General features: G+C 44.5%; 1 protein-coding gene across 2 annotated transcripts; it reads left to right on the forward strand.

The window, feature by feature from the left end:
- The first annotated feature begins 1,329 nt into the window (after positions 1 to 1,329).
- On the forward strand, positions 1,330 to 23,159 carry LOC111150515 (ATPase H+ transporting accessory protein 2). Of its 2 annotated transcripts, none has more exons than XM_022508002.1 (9): positions 1,330 to 1,592; positions 8,525 to 8,655; positions 10,492 to 10,623; positions 16,204 to 16,299; positions 16,484 to 16,621; positions 17,485 to 17,538; positions 18,875 to 19,024; positions 19,774 to 19,893; positions 22,116 to 23,159. In XM_022508002.1, the coding sequence occupies exons 1-9, from the start codon at positions 1,553 to 1,555 to the stop codon at positions 22,308 to 22,310; spliced, it is 1,056 nt and encodes a 351-aa protein (XP_022363710.1). In that variant the 5' UTR covers positions 1,330 to 1,552; the 3' UTR covers positions 22,311 to 23,159. The 2 variants fall into 2 exon arrangements, with proteins under 2 accessions (XP_022363710.1, XP_022363711.1); XM_022508003.1 differs by lacking the exon at positions 1,330 to 1,592 and adding an exon at positions 7,826 to 7,849.
- Positions 23,160 to 24,530: the final 1,371 nt, after the last annotated feature.

Raw genomic sequence — 24,530 nt, forward strand, 5'->3', positions numbered from 1 at the left:
GGTCTTGGGTGGGGGCATCCTTTTCTGATCTTAGATGCTACGCAGTGTCACTTCTTGCTTAACATCATAGGCAAAAAACTTGTGTCTGATGTGGGAGACAATGGCAGAAGGAAATGTAGATAAAATTAAAGGTCCTTATAACCTGCAGCCTATGGACAAATACTTGAGGCAGGCCAAGTGTAACGTTCCTCCAGGAAGCTCCCTACTGTCTTAATGTTAATGCCTTGCTAAAGGGGAAAACTACCTTAGCTTGACAATAGAAAGGCCTTCAGTATCCTGTGAGTCTTCTTTTGCATATGAAAATCCTTTTTGGAATTTCCCATCTCTTTACCTCCCCCAACTTCATAGTATGTAATCAGTTGCTCCTCACAATCCCAGGGCAGCTGATCTTTCTCCCGACGGGTCCTGTTTGGTGCTTCAATAAAAGCACCTTTTTGCACCAAAGAGGTCTCACGAATTCCTTCTCGGCCACGGTTCCGGACCCCAACAATGCTAGTCCAAAAACACATGATGAGCACTGGTTATTATATGTAAGTGATGAATCACTGAATCCTATTTCCAGAAACCAATGTTGCACTGTATGTTAACTAAAATTTAAATTTAAGAAAATATGTTATAGGCAAAAAACTCTTGAAAGTCAGAAGAGAAGATCTAAATAGGAGGTCTAGTCCTCACCTATCACTGAGCAAATGGATGAAGGAAGTAATTAATGTTCTTGTTCTGTCACTCCTGGTGGATAGGAGAGTCTTAGGAGATAGGGTTACCAGATTTAGCAAATCAAGATATAGGACGCCCAGTCACATGTGAATTTCAGATGAACCACGAATACTTTTTAAGCATAAGCATGCCCCATGAAATATTCACGACATATTTATACTAAAAAGCATTCGTGGTTCATCTGAAATTCAAATTTACCTAGGCGTCTTGTATTTTATCTGGCACTCCTGCTTGGAGAGCAGGTCCTCCCGGAGGCGCCAGGCTTCTACCCAGCAGGTGCTCAGCATCTGTTCAATTATCAGAACGAAATCCAAACCAACCCCGCAGCTTCCACAGCTGCACCCGTAGCGGGGAGGAGCCAAGTCACCGGGAAAGGCAGACACCCCGGTTGGAGACCATCACTGGAGATTCGCCAAGGGATCCGCAACTGGGCGGCAGCCCCATCCCGTGGGCACTCTGGATCCTTCCAAGGGATCCGTCATCCCCCACATCCCCGACCCTCGGCCCTACGCTCCACCTCGTGACTGGTAGTCACGGGCCGGGGGGCGGAGCTGCCCGGCTCTCCGATTGCTGCCTGCCATTGGTGGGGCCTTGCATCTATCACGTTAGGCCCCGCCCATAAGGCTGGCGTTCCTCAGCCTGCGCCCGTCGCGCAGGCCGCGACGTAGCTGGCGATTGGTGGAGAAGGCGGCAGCGTCCCAGCGGAGGCGACGACGGGGCGGTCTCAAGGAATCGGGACGAGGCGGAGCGCGTCATCCACTATCGCTGCGGTGGTCGCCTGCGTTCCGCCGGCCCGGTCCGTGCCGCCCTTTGCTGTTGAAGCCACCGGGGGACCATGGCTGCGCTCGTGGTGCTCCTGTCCTTGTTGGCGGCGGGTGAGGACCGGGGCGGCCGGGGGGCGTTAGGAGTGGCCGGGAGCCTCGGGGGGTCGGGGGCGGCCGCAGGTGGGCAGCAGCGGGGCGGGTGCCGCAGTGCGGGCAACCGGCGGCGGCCTCGCCCCAGCCGCCTCCCTCTGGGCCTTCTCGTCCGACCGACCCGTGGCGGCGAGTTCTGGCGAGGTGCCAGGGCGGGGCCGGGCTGCGTGGGGGCACCTGAGCCGGCCTCCACCCTCCGCTTCTTCCAGGAAGGCGCTGCCGCGTATCCCGCCGCCTGTGTCTTCCGGCTTCGGAGGCGGGGGGATGCATTTCCCAATTAACTGTGGAACCGCAGTCGTCTGCGAGGAAGGGAAAGCCGACCTCTGAGCTGCCATCAGATGCTGCGTTTTCTTGCATTTTTCTGTTTTCCTTCCTAGCGGTTGTCATCGGTAATTGGTGAAGTCTTCTCCTTTACGTGTTTCAGAATACAAAAGTTGGAGGTGTGGTAATTGTTTTTGTAGGATTCTTTCTAAAGGCAAATTCAGAGTACCTCTGAGTAGTTTTTCAGGGTTCTCCATTTTAAGCATTTGGAAACTAAGATGTGAGTCACGTTCTGAAAGTCCTTTGTCAAGTAAATGGTAGCTTTCTGAGTGGAACCTAGGTTCCCTGCTGTTCAGCAAGTCCGCTAGTATTTGGCCTCTTACTGTGAATCGTTTGAGTCATTTAAGTTTACAGTAGTCCTTAGAAGAGGACGTCATCCTCGATTTACAGGGTAGTCAAGCTTAAATAAATTACCCGACAACACGCAGGTAGTAAGCAGCAAAGATGGAATTGAACCCGGATCAGCTGGCCCCAGAGCATGGGTCTTTCCATCATTATGTGTATTGTGGCACAGGTGATGGAAATGCTCCTGATTGGGAATGATGGGGGCGTGGACTGGGGGCTCAGACAGTGGCGAACAAGAGGCCAAGTTGAGAACTTGGAGAAATGCGGCTCTGTTTAAAACCTATAGCTTAAAAATCTGTGTGAGGTGTTGGGATGACCCGACCCACTTTTGGAATGGTGGTTTAATTCTGCATGAGGGTTTAGGCCACCGACGGTCTTGAAATCTGCAGGTCTGCTCCATTCCTGGAGATGTGCTCAGGGTTGTGTGTCAATGATAATTATACTTACTTTCATATCCCTAAGGTTTTAGGGATGTTTTGTTCCTTTGGTTTCTGCTTCTGGCTCCGGAATGGTTATCCTGATCTATCTAGTAAGTTATTTTGAGGGATGTTTTTCTTTTGTTTTAAATTCCGTTTTCGAAATTTAAAAATCTTTCCTTCCATAGTGTGATTTAACTGAATATTCAACCCCTATTGAAATGCTGTCTTTTAATGTTGACTGATATTACTTTGATTCGGTGAAGTTTCGGGGTTTTTTGGTTTGTTTTGGTCTGAGGCAAAGTATTTGCTTCTGTACACCGTTTGAGCATGCTTTCCTAACTAGAATAGTCTAGTTCATACAGACTAAGAATCTGGTCTTGTCAGTTTCTGTATTCCTTGGTCTTGTCACCTGAGGTTAAATTACTATTTTCCACAATGACTAAATGTGATTTAGTGGAAAACCTCTCTAAGAGATTGGACTTCTCTATTTGAGGAAGTAAATAAGTCCTTTAAAATGGTGTTAACTAAACCCGAGAGAGACTAGAGGAAGGGAACTAGGGTTATGAATACCATGTCATGAGGAGTATTTGAAAAACATGCTTGTCCTGGAGAGGAAAGGCCAAGGGCAAACACGTGGAACTTGAAGGAGTGTAATGTGGAAGAGGGATTTGATGTTATCAGTGATGCCCCAGAGGTCAAGAGTAGGACCTATTTATTTATTTATTTAAGATTTTACCCATTTACTTGACAGAGATCACAGGCAGAGAGGCAGGCAGAGAGAGAGGAGGAAGCAGGCTCCCCGCTGAGCAGAGAGCCCGATGCGGGGCTCCATCCCAGGACCCTGGGATCATGACCTGAGCCGAAGGCAGAGGCCTTAACCCACTGAGCCACCCAGGCGCCCCCCTATTTATTTTTTCACTTATTGATTCCATCCACTGTTCATTGATCACAGCATAGCATGGTGGGAGTTCCCAAAGGGCAGGATACTTACCCCCTAGCCCGGGATGGGGAGATGGAGGGAGCTCCCCCCGACCCCTGGGGCAGGGAATGTCTCATGGGCAAATATGTGAAATAGGTAGTGGGGGGGGCAGTTTAGACAGAAAGGCCTGTGTGAGAGCAAAAGAGCCAATAGTTTGGTGGCGCTGGAATGTATAAGGGTTAAGTTGCGGAGCCCCCAGAAGTAAGGTTGGTGAGGTTCCTTGGGTGTTATGTTTAGGGTTTTGTCTCAGAAGCTCTGGGCTGCAGAGTGAAGGTGGTTAAGCTGATGGGTGAATGAACACACTTGTGTTTTGAAAAGGTGCTGGAAAGGCTGGCTCAGAGTGGTGTGAGACAGGTCATAAGGCGGCCAGTTCTGGCAAGCTCGGTAAGGGCCTGGGAGTGTGCACTGGACCTGGAGGGGAAAGTTTTTGAGATAAGAAAAAAAAATCAGTGGAATTCAGTGATGGGCTGTGGTGCTGAGGAATGATTTAAAGATGGCCAGTGGGGGCAGCTGTCTGGAAGGTGCTGTCATCCTTCCGGATAGAGAATACAAAGGGAGTGTGTGGAAGGAGGGTCAGTTCAGTTTGGAACTTGCTGAGTTTGAAGGACTCATGGAACTTAGAAGGAAATGCTTTTTAAAAAAGGGAGGGGGGTGGAATGCATAGCAGGCTGTTGGGTACGTAGGTCTAAGGCAGAAGAGCAGTCTGGGCTGGCAGTTAAAGTCTGGGAGCCATCAGTGTTTCTGGCGTTTGCTGCCTGAGTCGTAGATAGGCTCAGCCAGGGAAAGGGATATAGGATAGAAAAGCAGCAAGTTTCAAGAATGGAGCCCTCAGATCTCAAAAGTGGAGTATGCTAGGTGATCTCTTGGGATTCCAGAAGAAGATACTAGAACTTGATAGCTTTTCTTACCTCCTTTTTTTTTTTAATAGTAACGATCGGATATTTTTGAAAGATTTTATTTATTTGACAGAGACAGATCATAAGTAGGCAGAGAGGCAGGCTCCCTGCTGAGCAGAGAGGCTGATGCGGGGCTCAATCCCAGGACCCTGAGACCTGGGACCCTGAGATCGAGCCAAAGGCAGAGACAACCCACTGAGCCACCCAGGCACCCTGATCAGATATTTTGTAGAATGTCCGTCAATTTGGGTTTGTCTCAGGAGCGCCTGGGTGGCTCAGTTGGTTGAGCAACTGCCTTCGGCTCAGGTCATGATCCCGGACTTCCAGGATCGAATCCCGCTTCGGGCTCCCAGCTCCTTGGGGAGTCTGCTTCTCCCTCTGACCTTCTCCTCTCTCATGCTCTCTCTCACTCATTCTCTCTCAAATAAATAAAATTTTAAAAAAAAAATTTGGGTTTGTCTCATGTTTTCTTCTGATTAAATTGGGGAAAATATTACACAAGTATCTCATCCTTTTAAAAATTTTGTTTTTGTGTGCTTTGAAATATATTATGAATGTACAGATATTCTACAAGAGTGTCCTTTATAAATAAATATATCTATGTTGGGGCTGCTTTCAAATTTTGTACCGAAAGAGTTGAAATCGAAAAAGTTTGGCCATCTCTGTTTTAAAATATGAAAGGGAAAGAAACAGGGAAAACTGCTAGAGGGACTTGCGGGGGGGGGGGGGCGGGGCATGGCCTGGCTTCATGCAGGTCAAGTCAGGGGACTTTTAAGGAGGTAGTTGCCCAGGATCAGGTGCTGTGAGAAGTTAAATAAATTAAGGGCTGAAATTGTCTTTTGGATTTGGTGAGGCATTTCGGTGGCACAGGGGAGTCCAGAGCTGTGGGTTAGGTGGTAATGTGAGATGTAGAAATAGAGAAGCAAAGAGTCATTGGCTGCTCTTCCAGGATCCTTTCTCTGAAGGGAGGCTGAGGCTGGTAGGACCAGAGGAGGGGTTTTGTGATTGTCGTATAGAAGGGGTGCACCCAAAGTGAATTTTTTTTTTTTTTAGGATTTTGTTTATTTGACACAGTGAGAGGGAACACAAGCAGGGGGAGTGGGAGAAGGAGAAGCAGGCTTCCCACGGAGTGGGGAGCCCGATGTGGGGTTGGATCCCAGGACCCTGGGATCATTACCTGAGCTGAAGGCAGACACCTAACGACTGAACCACCCAGGGTCCCCTCCCTCCCCAAAGTGTATTTTTATGCTGAAAGAGCCAGTTGAAAGGGGGAAGTTGGTAGTGTGAGGCGTGGCTTCGTTCATGAACTCAGCAACTATTTTTTGAGCACTCTGTGTCAAGCACTGTTTTCAGCTCCTGGGGGATATTGTGTGAACAAGACAAATGGAAATCCCTGCCCTCGTGGAGCTTCTGTCCTACGGGCGAGCTTTTTATGCCTGCAGCCACATAGCGCCCTAACTCCTGACCCTTGTCCTCCCAGAATAGCGGCCTGTGATAAACACTGAATGACTAAGTGGTAAGTGAATGAAGGTCCCTGAGAAGGCTGAATGCGGGGATCATGTTAGACTGGAGGAGGGACGTCCCTGCCAGCCTCTGGAGGGAGAGAAGATAAGGCCAGACACCGGTGCAGATAAATTTGTGGTTGGTGGGGAGAGGAAGCAGGCAGTGGGCTGGATTCCCCTGCTCTCTTTCCAAGCTGGAGGTGAGGTTATTTGGTAAGACTGAGGCAGAGGTGATAAAATAAGTTGCAAGAAGTTGGGAAGCTCATTTCAGTTGAGTACCACAAGGGACTTTTGGGGGGATTGGAAAATTGGGACAGTGGAGATGACTGCTGGCCAACATTGGGTTTGTAAGTTGAGGCAGCATTCCCCTTGACTGGTATATTCTAGTAGAGAATGGATGACTTCCTGTTAGATCTCCAGGAGAAACCTGGATTAAGCAGCAGTTTCTCAGTCTAGGAGGCCTCACCTATAAGGTTTTCTAAAAGCCCAGGGTTCCCGAAGGATTGTTATGCAGGCACAGAAGTGGGGAGTCTACCTACGGTGTTGGGGCAAAGTAATTTAGCAGAGCTTTCTTTGCTAGGTTTGAGCGAATAGGGCAAACAGGACTATCTCCAGAACCGAATATGGTTCTTTAAATTCACGTATGGTACTTGGAAAGGGTAGGTCTCTTGCTGCCCCATTTTCCTTAGCGTTGGCAGTGAGCACTGCTGTCGTGAACCAGGATGTCTGTCAGTTACCGACAACCATTCCGCGCTGCTCTTCTTTTTGGCCTGCCTTCGGCTAGAACATTTTGGAAAATTCCTGCTCTGGCAGCTGTGCAGAACTGAAACTTCTAACTCTTCATGTTGTATCAGCACCATCCTGAGGCCTTTTATTTACTGTCAATACTGCAACACCAAAACATTTATTGTTGCTTCTGACTGTATTCCCATACCCTGTAAGTGGTGCTTTCCTTAGGTCAAGAGAATAACCGTGATGCTTTACTGAAGTCTGATTTTCCCATGCTAGGTAAGCATGGGCCAAGATTTGTTTTGGACTTGGAGCTGATCTTTTCATAGAAATCTGAAAGTTTCCATAAGTTACTTGTCTTTGTGCAAGCTGGACATCCTTGGGTTAACATAGAATGGCTAAAGAGGCCAGATACCTCATCTCTGGAGGGCTTATCAAACAGGCAGGCCCTTTATTCTCATCCTTGATCTGTTTATCTCAGGCTCCTTACCCTAAGACTTGCTGGCTTTATTATTACAGAAATCCTGTTCTCAGCCTCTTGATACACCCGTTGGAAATACTGTTTCTTACACTTGGCTTCTAAGAAGTCTGCAGTGTTTCTATTCTGACTAGTAACGTGCCCAGTCCCCCTCCGACCCCCTGCCTTTGACTGTCCTCATTTCATTAGGTTTGCTTATGGGATGTGAAGAAAAATCTCTATCCTAAGATTTGGTGACTTGCTCGAGTTTTAGAGTGAAATACTAGGAATTTTATGAATTTGCATTTTGAAGACAGGGTGGATGGCAGAAATAATTTAGAGATTTCAAGTTTCTTTTTAGTCTGTGCCAGGGGTTTGTTTGCTTTTTATTTAAAAGATTTTATTTATTTATTTGCAAGAGGGAGAGAACACGGGGGAGAGAGAGAGAGAGAGAGAGAAGAAAAGCAGACTCCCTGTTGAGCAGAGAGCCTGACACAGGGCTCATCCCAGGACACTGGGATCATGACCTGAGCCAAAGACAGATGCCTGCCTAACTGATGAACCACCAAGGTGCCTCTATCTATCTATTTATTTATTTATTTGAAAAGATTTTATTTATTTATTTGATAGATCACAAGTAGGCAGAGAGGCAGCGCCGGGGTGGGGATGGGGAGGGTGGGGCAGGGAGCAGGCTCCCCACTGAGCAGAGAGCCCAGTGAGGGGCTTGATCCCGGGACCCTGAGATCATGACCTGAGCCGAAGGCAGAGGCTTAACCCACCCAGGCACCCCTATTTATTTTTTAAAGTTTTATTTATTTACTTAATCTCTGTATCCAACATGGGCCTCAACACTAGGACCTCATGATCAGCAGTTGCATGCCCTTCCGCCTGCGCCACCCGGGCGCCCCTCGTTTGCTTTTTAAATTCTGGAGAAATGCCATTGATTTCTAATTCTTGCCGATTCGCTGATTGCCCCTGTTTTAAGGGACACCTGTAGGAAGGCATTTTGATTATTGGGAGAATCCTGTTTCATCAGTGTGCCTCTGCAGAATGTATGTACCTTGTTTCTGTAGAGCAATACTTGAAAAAGAATTTGTTGATGTTTGGGATTCGGCATTTTGTCCAGTAATACGTAGTATCTTAAGTCAGCGGAGAATGGGTAAACATGTTTTATATTTAATAATTTTCTACGTGGGTGCAAAAGATGTATGATGTTGATCATTTATTAAATTTGTTTTCTTCCAGGTGTTTTGGGGAACGAGTTTAGTATATTAAGATCACCTGGGTCTGTTGTTTTCCGAGATGGAAATTGGCCTATACCAGGAGAACGAATCCCAGACGTGGCTGCATTGTCCATGGGCTTCTCTGTTAAGGAAGTATGTGTATTTCTTTTTTTAAGATTTTATTTATTTATTTGATAGAGATCACAAGTAGAGAAGCAGGCAGAAAGAGAGGGGGAAGCAGGCTCCCTGCTGAGCAGAGCCCGCAATGTGGGGCTCGATCCCAGGACCCTGAGATCATGACCTGAGCTGAAGGCAGAGGCTTAACCCACTGAGCCACCCAGGCGCCCAGAAGTAATGTGTATTTTAAAAAAGATGTTGGAAGCTACTTCTGAAAGTATTTTTGTTGATTTTTCTGCTAACAGCCCAAGAAAGCAAGAAGCAGACGTAGGTATGTTTGGTACAGATTACAAAAGCAAAACTCATTTGTAGTCGAGGAGATTTGGAGACGTGCTACAAGCTTGGCTTATGAAACCAAATCATCATCAATCATTAACCATGTAATTATTCATAGTGTTGATGTTCTTCATATATGAGAATTTATCTGCCCCATTAATAGGATGTACAATTTTATTTTTTTTTCAGTACACAATAGATGTATGTCTCAGTTTGGGTTGCTGTTAGAAAATTCCATAGCCTGGATGGCTTAAACGATAGAAATTCATTTCTCACAGTTTTGAGGGTGAGAAGTCTAAGATCAGGGTGCCAGCCCATCGGATTCTTAGTGAGGGCCCTCTTCCAGTTTGCAGACTGCTGACTTCTTTTCGTGTCCTCACATAGTGGGGAGAAGTTGAGAACTCTCTGGGCTCCTTTTTTTAAGGCACTCAGCCCACTGTGAGGGCTCTGTCCTCATGACCTAATAACCTCCCTAAGGCCCGCCGCTAATACTGTCACATTGGGGAATAGCTTTCAATGTGACTTTTGGGGGGGACACACGTTCAGTCTATTGCAGTGTATTATACATGATAAAATGTATCTGCATCCTGCTTGAGTCTAAGAATTTAGTGCCATTAGTAACTGTGGGAGTGAAGCCGTAAGCCATTGAGTACCTGGCTGCTTGCGTGACTTGGTGGAGGGGGTGTAGAGCCTGGGGGGACGAGAGGTCTGCGGCTGAGGGCATGGAGACGGATGCAGTCTGCTCTGTCTTGCTGTCTTCCCACTTCTCTCTTTCCCACTTCGGAACTTGGGGGCTAGAAACTGTGGTTTCTAGATACCACCAGTCAGCCAAAGGATCTTTCCTCCTGGGTCCTGAGTGCCCTTGAAGCCAGAAGCAGTGCGGGGGAGCTGCTCCACCGGGCCTGGGGCTGGAGCCCCTGAGCTCCCTGTAGGGCGGTGGCTGGTTGCTTACATTTAAGGATGAAGTTTGTACCTCCTTCACGGACTTAAATTTGATTACGAATGGCTGTCAAAGTAACCCTGAGAAATAATTATTAGTAAATTAATGTGAGCTACGTTCAGCAGGAATTTGATGTATGACAAGCTTAGTCTGAAGAGAAGACTTTCAAGGGCAGTTCTCCTGCGTCCTTATGAAAGAGAAAAGCCAGGCTGTCCTTAAGGGCAAGTGACGGTGTGGGGGGAGAAGACGCCCATGGTTCTGTGAAGAAGAGCTTGTAATCTGGGATTTGAAAATGACCTGCATTTTGTTTACTTGTCCGCTTTCTTCCACAAAAAGTTTGAGAGGACTTGCTAGTAGACTTTGTTGTAGATCTGTGGAAGTTTGAGAACATGAAGGTCGAAATCCCTGTCCCTGGTTTGGAGATGGCAACTGCTGCCTTAAATGAAATGTTTGCCGCCCCCGTCTCTCCCTCCCGCCCTTGAATTTTTATAGCCAGGGTCGTCCAGGAGCCCCTTGACTCTGCTCAGTGCCCGTTGTTGGGGAAATGGTTCCTGGAGTGGATAATTAAGCGCCATCTCCTGCTTTCCAATGTTTAGGACCTTTCTTGGCCAGGACTTGCAGTGGGAAACCTGTTCCATCGTCCTCGGGCTACGGTGATGGTGATGGTGAAGGGAGTCGACAAGCTTGCTCTGCCCCCGGGCCGTGTCATTTCGTACCCTCTGGAGAATGTGAGTATTAGAAAAAATTAAAGGCATGCATTTTTAATCTTGTCAGCTGTCGTTTTGAATTTTGTTATAAACACCCTTCTCTTGTCTACATTTTCTTGTCCATTATCTTGTCACCTTCCCATCCGAATTTTACCTGAGATTTTGTGTAAGTAGGAGACTGGAAGCTCTTTTGCTGGTTCACTTGCTCCTTCACTGGCTTTTCAGGTAGTAGGGCAGGCCGAGCTGTCGTGAGAGGCCCTCTGTCCACTGCCAGCGCAGAGAAGTCATCCACTGAGACCTCACGTAGCTGAACTTTCGAGCAAGGCAGGGATACACAGAGCTGCCAGATAGGAACAGAAAGCTCAGGAGCCACAGTGGTGAACCAGAGCTCCGAGTTTCTTGCAGAAAGCCGGAGGCTATAAAATGTCTTGTTCTCGGGAGGAGCGCTAGTAAAACCCCAGCTGCCCCAGGACTGCCACGGAGGAGCTGGCTGGCTTCTCTTGGCGGGAGGACCCCAAGTGTCCCCTAAGGGAAATCGGAACTCCAGGCTCAAGCTCTGCAGGGCTGTGTGCTCCCAGTTCACATGACCCACCCCATTGGGATGCCTGCACCGCCCAGGGCTGCTTTGGTTTAAAAAAAAAAAAAAAAAAGAAGAAGAAGAAGAAGAAGATACGTAATTTACAGAGCACTTTCGAGGAAAAAATGCCATGAGCAAGTCCTCAGGTGCAAAAACCAAATTCATCCCCTTAGAACTACAGGTAATAGACCAGTCCCCAGGAGATAAGAAAACCCACATGTTAACGATCATGGAGGAGTTCAAGAAAGGGACAGAAACCGTGAGGCAGTTCGAAGACCTTGATATGTGGTGCATTAATTAATATTCACATCTAAATATTTCATAATTTATCTGGTGATTTCTTTAACCCAGGAGTTATTTAGAAGTGTTTAATGTGTGGGTTCTTTTCAAATAACTTTTTAAATTTTTCAGCTTCTAATCTCATGGCATTGTAAGACTGGTCTGTATGATGATTTGGGGGGATTTTTCAGACTTTCTGTGGTCTAATATAAATAATTTCTAGGCACACATGACATAGTTACGAAGGGCCATGTACATAGTTACGAAGGGCCATGTACATAGTTACAAAGGGCCATAAGGCAAATCGCAACAAATAATGGGTAATTAGTATCAAATAAACAGACCACCCTCTCTGACCACAGTGCGGTTAAATCTGAAAACGAAACCTTAAAAATGTATTTGGAAGGGTGGGGAGGATGGAGTAAATAGTGGCAGGGTATGAAGAGGTACAGACTTCCAGTTATAAACAAGTCACGCGGATATAAAGTTACAGCTTGGGGAATACACTCCATAATATTGCAGTCACTTTGGTGACAGATGGTAACCAGACCTGCCGTGGCAGTCATCTCATAATGTGTATAAATGTCAGATCACGGTGTTGTGCTCCTGCAAACTAATATAATATTGCATGTCAACTGTACTTCAGTAAATAAGAAGTAAATAAAAATGTATTTGGAAATGGTAAGAGCAAAATAGATGGTTCCTCAGGTTTAAAGCGCACTGGAAATCTTAAAAGCTATCAGAAAAAAGACATTGTCTTTTCAAAGGAATGAGTAGAAAGCAGATTTCTCATTGCCATTAAGGACTAGAGGAGCAAGAACCGAAAAGCAGTGATTGTCCAGTATAAGGGCAGGCCGAGAATACAGTTTACATCGTCATCATAGTGAAATGATATGGATCCAATGAAAATTATGACTCTTAGGAAGGTGAAGACCTAGAAACGGAGTGTGCTTATGGGGGGGGTTGCTGTGGTTGGTGACGTGGGAGAGCTAAATCCTCATTTTTTATACTCTGCAGTAAATAGATTTCTCAAATGGAAAAATCAAGATGGAGTGTTAAAAACACATTTAGAGATGGTGGCAAAAGGAAAAGGAAACAAAGGATTTTTCATGTATGTATGTATGTAACAGAGACAGCGGAAACATAAGCTAGGGGAGACAAGAGGGAGAAGCAGGCTTTCTGCTGAGCAGGGAGCCTGATGTTTGATCCCAGGACCCTGGGATCATGAGCTGAGCCAAAGGCAGATGCTTAACTACTGAGCCACCCAGGTGCCCCGAAACAAAGGATTTGAAAGTGGGGGCCTTGGGAATGGGAAATGGGGAGGCAAACTTTTTTCTTTAAACTTATTTTTCAGGGAAAGTCTCATAGAACTATTTGTGTCTCTCTTTTTTTTTTTTTTTTTTTTTTTTTTTAAGATTTTTATTTATTTATTTGACAGATCACAAGTAGGCAGAGAGTCGGCAGGCAGAGAGAGGTGGGAAGCAGGCTCCCCGCTGAGCAGAGAGCCTGATGCAGGGCTCCATCCCAGGACCCTGGGATCATGACCTGAGCTGAAGACAGAGGCTTTAACCTACTGAGCCACCCAGGCACCCCTGTTCGTGTCTTTAAACTGTATCATCGTTTTTCCTATGTAACTCTTAAAAACATTTCTGATTTATTTTAAAGAGCATGTGAGGGGTGCCTGGGTGGCTCGGTTGGTTAAGCCTCTGCCTTCAGCTCAGGTCATGATCTCAGGGTTCTGGGATCGAGTTCCGCATCGGGCTCTCTGCTTAGCAGGGAGCCTGCTTTCCCCTCTCTCTGCCTACTTGTGATCTCTCTGTGTCAAATAAATAAAATCTTTAAAAAAAAAAAAAAAAAGAGCATGTGAGCTGGGGGGAAGGATAGAGGCAGAGGAAAAGGGAGAGAAGTGGACTCTCCACGGAGTGTGGAACCCTGTGCCACCCCCCACCCCCCAGAGTTTGTTCTCTAGAACCCAAGATCATGACCTGAGCTGAAATCAAGAGTTTGATGCTTAACCGACTGAGCTACCCAGGTGCCCCTCTCTTAAAAATTTTTTTTTTAAAAATCAGCAGGAAAAGTTAGTTGGAATAGATGGACTCCCAGATAATTCACAAGTTGAAGAGAAAAATCACAGTGTAAGTTTTGAAATTATTTGAAACTGAGTATCAGTGAATGTATCGTATGTTTAAAAATGGTGGGGTGCTGCTAAAGTGGTAAGGAAGGGAAAATTGATCACTTAAATGCACATGTTCAAAAGACTGGAAATTAGTGAGCTGAAGAACCAGAAGAATTTTAGAATAAATGGAAGAAAGGAGACCATAAAAATCCAAAGGCAGTTTTAAAAAAGAATTTAATATGAGTAATATCAAGAATGCAATTTCTGTGAAAATCATTGTTGAAGATCCCTTTAAAATAAATATATACAAATCCAAAATGCTATTAAGATTTTAATTTGCGTGCAGTCCAGAACTCAGCATTTTTAACACACTAGCCTTATCTTATGTGAGTAGAAGCTGTGAAAATAGCTCATGTTGTTGCTTGACCCTGACTGACTGCTAATACTTTTCTTGACAGTGGGTGGTGAATGAAATACAAGACTCAGAGTGCAAAATCCACAAAATCTAAAACAAACCAGAGTGTCTTAATTCTCCGTAATGAAGCTTCTGTTTGATTAGCGCCTTTCATTAGAATTTCAAGTTCTGTAGATACAGAAATTTCATTCTCTCCAGGACAAACACACACTTCGTTGTACTACAGTGGAAGAAAACAGGAGATTTTAAGCAGTTGAGCTTTTTCCTTTTTGAGCTTCATGGTCTGTATTATTTTTTCTTTTCCTTCACAGTTTGGCTCTCCTCTGACTCAGCAGCTTCTCCAGGTTGATTGCTAAGGATATGTTACCTTTAATCTTCAACTTTCCTGATACAAGTGCCATTTTCCCTAGGTGAAAGGCGGGAGAGTGTCCCAGCGCTCATGTTCCCTCCGAAGCTTGAGGAGGTGAACTGTGTGGTGGCCGGAGGAGAGGGCGCTGTGACGGGGTGCTTTCGCAAATGGGATTCTTCCCCCTTCCGCAGTTACTCCACAACTTATTTTAACAGAATTCAGTAAAGAGTTAATACACATCTTGATTAAGAAGAAATTGGTTTAAAAAAAAAAAAAAGAAACTGGTTTTATTTCACAGTATCATGAACTAGATGAAATCCCAGCATCAAAATCAAATTTATCAAAGATTAATCATACTTATTTCTGCTTGTACCATGTTAGCATTAATTTGCTACTTATAATTATTAACCTTTCAGTAGTAAAGGGAATTAAGGATGCCTGGGTGGCTCAGTCAGTTAAGTGTGTCTGCCTTTGGCTCAGGTCATGATCTTGGGGTCCTGGGTTCGAGTCTCACATCAGGGCTCCCTACTGAGTAGGGAATCTGCCTGCTGCTCTCCCTGCCTGTGCTCTCTGACAAAGTCTTTAAAAAAAAAAAAATCACTAAGAAATTTCCATTAAAACACTATCATGCTGCTTGTTTTACTACAGTAATACTGAGAATAACAATTTTTTGAAGGGAAGAGTGACCATAACTTCTTTTAAAAATGGGTAAAAACTAATCTATGCGGATGGAAGTCAGAATTTTTGGTTACCCTTGGGGGTGGAGAGCATGGCTGGAGGAGCCTTTTAGAGTGCTGATAATGTTGTCTTGATCTGGTTAGGCTTTATGAAGGTATCCATTTGGAAATACTCCTCTAGCTGTTACCCCAGGATTTATGCACTATGTTGTATGTATGTTACACTTTAATAAAAAATTCAAGAAAAAAGTAGATTTTACTACAATTGGTTATTTCAATTTGATATCATGTGGTCCCAAGATAGAGGCTTCAAAATTCCTGTGACATGCTTTATCTGAGTCTTCAGTCTATCTGGAGATAAACCCTAAGTCCAACATTTTTTAAATTCTGGAATGAAAAATGAGGTCTAGTACTCTTTCAGTGAAATTTAATTCTTTAAATTCTTCAGACTTCCTCTTACAAGTTAATACTTTATTCTTTATTATTTTATTTTTATTTTTTAAAGATTTTATTTTATTTGTCAGAGAGCACAAGCAGGCAGAGGGAGAAGCAGGCTCCCCACTGAGCAAGGAGCCCGATGCGGGACCAATGGACTGAGCCACCCAGGCATCCCACAAGTCAATACTTTATAATAGAATATACATTTAGAGGTGCCTGGGTGGCTCAGTGGGTTAAGCCTCTGCCTTTGGCTCAGGTCATGATCCCAGGGCCCTGGGATCGAGCCCCGCATCAGGCTCTCTGCTCAGCGGGGAGCCTGCTTCCCCCAACCCCCTCTACCTGCCTCTCTGCCTACTTGTGATCTCTCCCTGTCAAATAAAATATTTTAAAAAATTATTAAAAAAATAAAAAATAGAATATACATTCATTGTGACACAATATTAAAACTGAATGAATTGCTTAAAGTACATGAACTGCCACTAAAAAATGATGGCTTGTGCAAGAGTGTTGTGTCCTTCATGTTGGCAAGTTCTTTCCCATCTAGACATACAGGAGATACAGACTCATGGCCCACTAAGGGGCTGTTTTATGCATGCCCTCAAAAGGGCTGTGTTTGGAAATGATTTGGGTCTTCTGAATTTCCCTCAGTGGTGGGGGTTCTTGTTTTCTTTTAAGGTTCTTTTGTTTTTGAGTGGTTTTTCTTACCCCTCGGGTTCCAACGATAATTGAGGTCTTACTCTTAAATTTCAGGCAGTTCCTTTCAGTCTTGACAGCGTTGCAAATTCCATTCACTCCTTATTTTCTGAAGAAACTCCTGTAGTTTTGCAGTTGGCTCCCAGTGAGGAGGTAAGTGAAGCAGTTTTTACTGAAGATGCTTTAAAAAAATGTTTTCCTTAATGAAAACATTAAAACTACTTGTATGAAAAATTGCATATACTCTCTCTGTAGTGTATGTACATTTTTTTCATATACATTCTGTATATTGGAATTCTTCTGCAAACTGTAACAAAATTTTGGATTCTCCTTGCAGAGAGTGTATATGGTGGGGAAGGCGAACTCGGTCTTTGAAGATCTCTCCGTCACGTTACGACAGCTCCGCAATCGCCTGTTCCAAGAAAACTCTGTTCTCAATTCACTTCCACTCAATTCTCTGAGCAGAAACAGTGAAGTAAGACGCGCCGTCATTGAATCGAATACGTGAATATCGTTACTGATTCTCCATGTCTTATGCTCCCTCATTTTAGAGCAGACGTGGAATGTTAGGAGATGACAAGTTTGGCAAGTTTACTGTGCTGGAGTAGATTGTCCAGTGGGATTTTTAAATGAATCTCATGAACAAATAGACCTGTTTTTGGTGACTTGAATAAATAGTATTTCGTTCTCGTGCAGGGGTTGCCACCAGGTAAGGCAGACGGGCCAGGAGTCACACAAACTACTGACTGGCAGAGCTGTGTCGGTCTGGTCACGTAGAGGCCGTTACTCACTGCCATCTCTAATGCTTTGCTTCCTCTTTCTGGCTCATTCTCAGCAGTCTAGTGGAGGGAGGCACTCTTACTTGCGACTCCTATCGGTCACCCGCTGTCTTCACCATGTGGCATGCCACCTTTGTGGCAGCCTCTTCTCTTGACGTACCATGGACGACCAGCACCGCCATCTTTTCTTCTCCGATAGGGAACGTGTTCAAGGAGTGTGAGCAGAGCGGGCCGCTGGCAGGGCCTCACCACAGTGTCCGTGTACTGGGATGCCCTGAGGGAAAACCACTTGAGAGTTTGGGTGCTTTATCATACCATTATCAAAGATCTAGCTATTGAGTGCTGGTCACTGTGCTGGGAATGACATTTTTATTAGGAAATGTTTTTCTGTGCGTTTGCAATTGAGATGAACTTACCAAATAGAGGACAGTTGTTGCATAAAATCACTTCCTGTGCTTGACATTTGTAATATCCTGCCCTGTGCCTTGCTTGATAAATGGCAAATACAGATTTTGGATGCATATTTAAAATAGTGCTTATTTCTTTTGGCCCTCTAAAGGTTGATCTGCTCTTTCTTTCTGAATTGCAAGTGCTCCATGATATTTCAAGTTTGGTAAGTTGGCTCCTCTAGTATTTCATTTATTTTGGTTCCAAAGACATTTCCCGAGAATCCTGATAGACCAATTGAAGTTTGTGCCCTAGATTTACAGTACCATGGAAGTTGAGAAATTAGTGGTGATGGGAATTCTGAACTCCTCTCTTGTTACAGTGGGATTATTTTGCATTTTTCCTTCCAGGAGAGACAGTAAGTATATGTATGTCTTCAAGGGCACAGGCCTGAGAGGCCTCCCTCACCAGAGACCTGACTTGACTCTCGATTTCTTGAAAGACATTAAGACTTATTCCTGTTTCTGTATCTTTGGGTCTAAAATAGAAATAACAGTTTGGGCTAATAATGCTGTCAACCAAGTCAGGAAGGAAAAAAACCTGCAGTGTATTTTGTACGTGTGAGTGATTTTTTAAAAAACTCCTCGGGGCGCCTGGGTGGCTCAGTGGGTTAAAGCCTCTGCCTTCGGCTCAGGTCATGATCCGCGGGGAGCCTGCTTCCTCCTCTCTCTCTGCCTGCCTCTCTGCCTACTTGTGATCTCGGTCTGTCAAATAAATAAAATCTTTAAAAAAAAAAAAAAAAACTCCTCCTGTGACTAAAATAAAGCGTACCTGTATGCTGTCTTCTGAAGGTGTTGGCCAAACTATTCAGGTTGGTGTGGGGGGGGTCTGGAGGTCTGTTGCTGGGGGCCAGCCAGGTGCTCTAGGAGGCCACTTGGGAGGTATCTGCTCCCTGAGCACTGGGTGGCTCATGCTCTCCTGGGATCCAACTGGTCCAGCCAGCTGTTCTTTCATACCGCTGCCCGAATCTGAGGGCGTTTTGTTAGTTTAAGCCAGATGTAGGCCCAGTGTGAGGCTCGAACTCCTGACCCTGAGATGAAGGGTCGCATGCTCTACCCGCTGAGCCAGCCAGGAGCCCCATGTATCAGAGGTTTTTTGGCTAAGGTCTTTTATTAAATATTCAGAGAGTCATACTTGCTCTTATCAGAAACTCCCATTTCAGCTGGTTCTGCTTGCCACCATTTTAGGCTATTTGTATCTTACGGCACACTGCTAGGGTTCCTTTCAGCCCAGTTTGTGTATTTATTTATTTATTTTTAAAGATTTCATTTATTAGAGACTGCGAGAGAGGGAACGCAAGTGGGGGAGTGGGAAAGGGAGAAGCAGGCTTCCCGCTGAGCTGGGAGCCCGATGTGGGGCTCAATCCTGGGGTTCTGGGATCGTGACCTGAGCAGAAGACTGAGCCGTGCCCCCCACCCCCCCGCCCCGGTTCAGCCTAGCTGAGTTCGATATAAACCCTGTGTCTGACATCACTTTATCCACTTCCTTTTGTTTGTTGTCAGTTGTCTCGACATAAGCATCTAGCCAAGGATCATTCTCCTGATTTATATTCGCTGGAGCTGGCCGGTTTGGATGAAATTGGGAAGCATTATGGGGAAGATTCTGAACAATTCAGAGATGCTTCCAAGATCCTTGTTGATGCTCTGCAAAAGGTAAATCTTTGATGGGGTGGGAGAGGTTAGAGTATGAGCGTTTCACTTCCCGCTTCTTCATGGAAGTCTGAAGTCTCCCCTTTGGAGGACCTCTAATTTTAGTGACGAAGCTTGGAGTGGTTCAGTGGTGTGCGCTGGGATGTCTCTAATGCTGGCAGAGATGGCAGAGGAAAGGATCAATAACTCCAGCATAGTACTTTTTTAATTGTGAAAAATATATAAAATTTTAAGTGTACAGTTTTGTAGCATTAAGCACATTTACATTGTGCAACTGTCATCACCATCCATTGCCAGAATTTTTTTCTCTTTCCTACCCAAAACTCTGTCCCCATCAACCCTATGAAATCATGGGAGGAAAACCCTGAGCACAGAACCAGACATTGAGTAGACGTGTGGTAACTGCTGGTTCGTCTCTGGCCTTGGAGTTGCTCTCCTGCAGCTCTTCAGTGAGGTAAATTCTATAGGTGTTTGTGATTAACCGGCGAGCACTTAGGAAAAATTTCATTTCCCTTTCCTACTTCCCTTCCCCCAATTTATATGCCAACAACTTGTCTCAATTTTATTTTGAGCATTTGAATGAATATATGTTGAAGATGAACACTTATCTGAGTATTTTGACGGTCAAACCTTTAAGACCGCATATTTCATTGGCCGGTAGGGGAGTGTATACTCTCGTGGGTGCGCAGAGCTTGCACACTATTTCATGAAATGCCTGTTCGTGGTTCGTAGTAATGTCAGTAAGTCTTCAGTTTGCAGATGACATGTACAGCCTTTATGGCGGGAATGCGGTGGTGGAGTTAGTGACTGTCAGATCATTTGACACCTCTCTTGTCAGGAAGACAAGGACTATTCTTGAGGCAAAACAAGCGGTGAGTACATTTTTAGACTGTTTTAAAACTGTAAAATTTAAAAACCCACTAAATCCTCAGTCACCTGTGGCGACATGGATGAACAGTAAATCTGGGAAGCAATTTCAGTGAAAACCTGCATTGCTTATCCACATAGGCATGTGTATTTTGACAGTGAGGCTCAGGTTGTTTGTAATCAGATGATACAAGAATCTGAGTTGGGGGGAAGTCTGTCAGAGCCAGTAAGATTATTCAAACATTGCTCTTACGGGAAGACCTCAGAAGTGAATGTGGGGGAGTGCGATGTAGGATTCCGCACCTGGAGTCTGCTTTTCCTGCAGGTGTGTTGTCTGTGTGGACCAGTCCCTCATTTTCCAGCATCTGCTGTGCGTACGCCTAAGGATTTGATTTACGTCTGCAAGTTTTTGGCCTCAGTCTTGCTTTGATCGGAAGCATTTAGAGGGTCCTAGGCCAGGGCACCAGCCATAGCAAAGCTTGTGTGTACCTTGCATGTAAACCAGAGCAGCTCTGGGGACGCTCCAGAACATTTGTGGCCAAGAACCTTACTTATTGTTGGCCTCAGAGCTTGGAGCCGGTAGCTACAGTCATTGATAGACACTCCCCTTTTATTTATTTATGAGCCTATTTACTGATCTCAGTGTGGGACTTAATCTAGATGTGCCTGGTTAGAGATGGTTTCATTCTAATGGGCGTGGGAGGACCTGTATTTAAGACCATATGGCAAGCTAGACGATCCTGAAAATTTTCCCAGTACAGAGCATCTAGAAATACTGACAAAATGTAAAGAGCTTTTGAGAGCACAGTTTAGCTCTCAAGACAGACATTCTTAGGGAGCAAATAAAGAAGAGGAACTCAAAGTGAATTAACATTTTATGTGTAATCTGAAAACTGCAATGTCGTATTTGTTCATTCTACTAGACTAAAGCACTTGGAGACGAGAGGCTGGTGCCCAGCATCCCTGGGAAGACCGTTCTGCCCCTCAGCTCTGTGTGTGCGGTCTCCCCAGCCCCCCCAGGAAACGAGGCGCTCAGCTTGAGCGTCCGCGTAGGGTGACGGGGACGTCCTGCAGCTAGATGGTGGTAACGGCTGGGCAGCTCTGGGAACATACTAAGGTGCAAGGAGTTGTACACAGGGAGAAAGAACCTGATTGCCCCCCAAAAGAAAGTGGTCTTCAGGAGCGAAATCCTTTTGCATTTGTCTCCTAAGCTCCCCACACGGGTGACTGCCCACCCTCTCTCTCCCACTGAAATCACTCTCTCCAGTCTGAGGGAGAGAGTCCAGGTTGAAGGAAACATTCGGGTGCCTATAGCGTGCTAGTTGCTGGGGCTTTGGGGCGCCATTTTCTTCTATGTCCTTTTAGGACAAACCTGACCCTGTCACTCATTCCTGCACGTTTCCTCCCTGCGCCTAGGCTCAGGGCCAGGTTGCCCGTGCCTTACCTGCGTCTAGCCACATCTGCTGTTTTCCTCCTTGCTTTGTTTTCCAGCCGGAGTGAAAGAAGTCTCCCGAACAACTAAAGGCTAGCAAAGGCTAGTGCCTTTGCCCAGCAGTAGATAGACTCCACCTTGGCCTCGCAGGAGGAAGACGGGCTTGAATGAGCCATTTGTGTTCCTCTTTAAAATTAAAATGGAGCATACTTAAGTGTATAACATGGGGGGAAGGGAATACGATACCTGTTCCTCTGAGCCTCCCAGGGCTACCCCTGTGCCCCCCTGCCGGTAATTGCTGTCCCAAGTTGTGAGTCCTGCCCTTGATTTCTTTACAGCTTGACCACGGAATGGATTTCATCCTTAAACACTGTTTGGTTTTACGGGCACTTGAATCCTGCTTGCTCGTCTTCTGTGTTTGCTGCCCGGTCTCGTTTCAGAGGCACACAGGCTCCCGTTGTGTGGACCTGCCACATTTTCCGTGCTATTAATGGAGGTGGCTGTGCGTGGCTCTGGGTACACACACAAGGTTTCCCTAGGGCATGGACTTGCTGGATCACAGGATACACACACTTTGACCATACTGGTGTCGCCACATTTTCTCAAGCAGTTGGACTGGCTTAGACTTCCACTGACCATGCATTTCCCCTTTCCAAGAAGGCTCCCCTTCTTGGCTTCTCCTGGTGTAAGCATGTCTTAATGCCACCTAGGAATAAATGTTGGATAAACGAATCAGAGCTACCAAATGGGGATAATTTCCGATCTTAAAATTCTTCCCTCTTTTCTTCGTTGTAGAAGAGCCCATCGAGCCCCTATAACCTCGCATATAAGTATAACCTTGAATATCCAGTGGTTTTCAACATGGTACTTTGGATAATGATCGCCTTGGCCTTGGCTGTGATTATCACCTCTTATAATATCTGGAACATGGATCCTGGATATGACAGCATTATTTATAGGATGACAAACCAGAAGATTCGAATGGATTGAACTTTCCTCAAGCCAGACTTAGAAAAGGGGTTTGGAAATTGGCTGTTTTATTAAATCTTTTAGTGTAGTTTAAAAGTAGATGGTATACTTCAAATTTATATAAAAAAAAAAAATTTTTGCTCTCCGTGTGCCTGTGATGTTCTTTTAGAGTGAATTATAGTATTGATGTGAATTGTGTGCTATAGAGTCCATAATATGCTCAAATATAACCATTTAATACAATTTCATTCCATTTAACATTGGAAATGTGCACTGAAATAAATGTAAAACATTTAGAATAGCTTGTATTATTTATGTTGGGGAAAATGCACTGAATTTATTAGACAAACTTAGGAGTGCTTAACTTCCTTACACAGGCTAGGTGAAAATGACATTTGGGCTGTTCTATACCATGAACCATTTGTAAATGTCTTAATCTGATGTAAATATTTCTGAAACAAGACAGGAGGTGGTTAACTTCAAGTAGCCCTAAACTGTGGGAGTACTTCCCCAGTGACTGAGATTGAGAACTGCACCTGACAGACAGAGGGTGGCTGTGTTTTAACCTCTTCTGCAAGTTTGATGATCCACATCGTGGGGTGGATATTAAAAATACATTGATCTAAAAAGAAACCAGCTTTGTGGAGTTACAGATATCTGTAATTATATACCCCAAAACCAATTTTGGGGGGATATCTTGGGGCTTGACTATAAAAAATGTATTTTAGTAACTTTCCTCTGTGTACGTTACTATTAATGGCTTGTGGTACATCATCCTCTAGAATATTAAGTGGAAGTAGATGCTCTCTACTTTTCATGTGGAAGTGGACCACTGTCTATAAAGAGTGACAAATAAAGTTAATAATGATTCTAAATTTGTGTTATTTCAATACTAAATCTATTTTAATTTATAAAATCCTAACAGGGTTTTATTTAATCAGAATTGGCTGTTAAACGGTTTCATGTTTGTTTGTTTTTTTTTTTTACATTTGTTTATTCTCGCTGCCTCCTAAGATTCAGTATCAAGACAAGGAAGACATTTTAATTACCATCTTGTTATTGAATTTATACAGAATATGTGAATTCACACTAGACTTTAGGTGTGGAAAGCTTAAATTTCCCTATAGTATTTAAAAGATGAGTAAGTAATTGGTCAAAATAAGGGACTATCTAAGATAAAGGCTTAAAGATTACAATTTTAAAGACTTATTAGAATTTTAAATTTCATGGTTATGTAGCAAAATCAGTCTGAGGGTTGTGCTGCCCTGCCCCTGGGAGCCCTGCTTGGGTTTAGTATGAGCCATTTCTGTGCCTCTTTGGAAAAATCACCAAATCCTTCCTAAATAACACTGAAGCTAGCAGATTTGAAAAGATGGGCGTCAAGCTAGTTGCGTCTTTACCACTTAATGCACGATGCCTTTAACAGTAACAGTATTAAGGCTCCAGAGAGGAAGGTTTCTCTTTTTGTCTCATCTAACACAAATGGTCAAGCCAGTAAGCACCTTCACCCAGAAGAGAGACACTGTTCAAAATCACTTATTCTCTACCACTACTGCCTGGCAGGTTTATGGGGTGAGGGTGTTTTAGCTGCCTGGCCCCTCAACAGGGCCTATATTTGGGAAACCAGGAATCCATAAGGCTGCAGAGTAGTTACAAATCCATGTTTCTTTCACAAGTTTCTCATATAAACACTGCCGTAGAAGGTTGTGGTTACATATGAGGTAAACCAGTGTCTTTGTAATTTAAAACTGATGAGACTGTTCTAGGGGAGAAAAGAATTACATGACAGCACTATCCTTAGAGGGTAAATGGCATCAGCACCCTTCTATCTGTTAGGCAGAAAGCAATTAATTAAAACAAATGTTCTGCCAAGATTATTACACCTGTTGCTGATGATTTGCTCTTAAGTCTAATTTGTTCAGGAACATAAATCACAGTGTCGAGATTTGTGTGAGAGGCAGGAAAGCTAGACTCATGACAGACTTCTACCGACAAGCTGAAAAAACCCAATCCCTTTATATCTAATTGGTAGACTATTCCTGGTTTATAAAAATCTGAGATTCTGCATGTGTTAAGTACTGCTTAGGGCCTAATTCGATTAGGAATGATACAGAATTGAATTATACTCTTTGGCTATGCCTGTTTTGAAGGAATGGTCATCTGAACACATTCTCACTGGTACCAGTGGAAGCCATGAACTCAATTCTTAATGGATGTTCAACAATTTTTTTTTTAAAGATT

The sequence above is a fragment of the Enhydra lutris genome, unplaced genomic scaffold (assembly GCF_002288905.1).
Source record: "Enhydra lutris kenyoni isolate GAN:26980312 unplaced genomic scaffold, ASM228890v2 scaffoldscaffold23, whole genome shotgun sequence".
In the NCBI taxonomy this organism is placed as follows: Eukaryota; Metazoa; Chordata; class Mammalia; order Carnivora; family Mustelidae; genus Enhydra; species Enhydra lutris.

Bases quoted from the DNA above. Each gene is read 5' to 3' on its own strand.
- LOC111150515 (XM_022508002.1), top strand. From the start codon at position 1,553: ATGGCTGCGCTCGTGGTGCTCCTGTCCTTGTTGGCGGCGG. The intron at 8,656-10,491 runs GTATGTGTATTT...TCCAATGTTTAG, and splicing joins TGGGCTTCTCTGTTAAGGAA to GACCTTTCTTGGCCAGGACT. The intron at 19,025-19,773 runs GTAAATCTTTGA...GTAAGTCTTCAG, and splicing joins TTGTTGATGCTCTGCAAAAG to TTTGCAGATGACATGTACAG.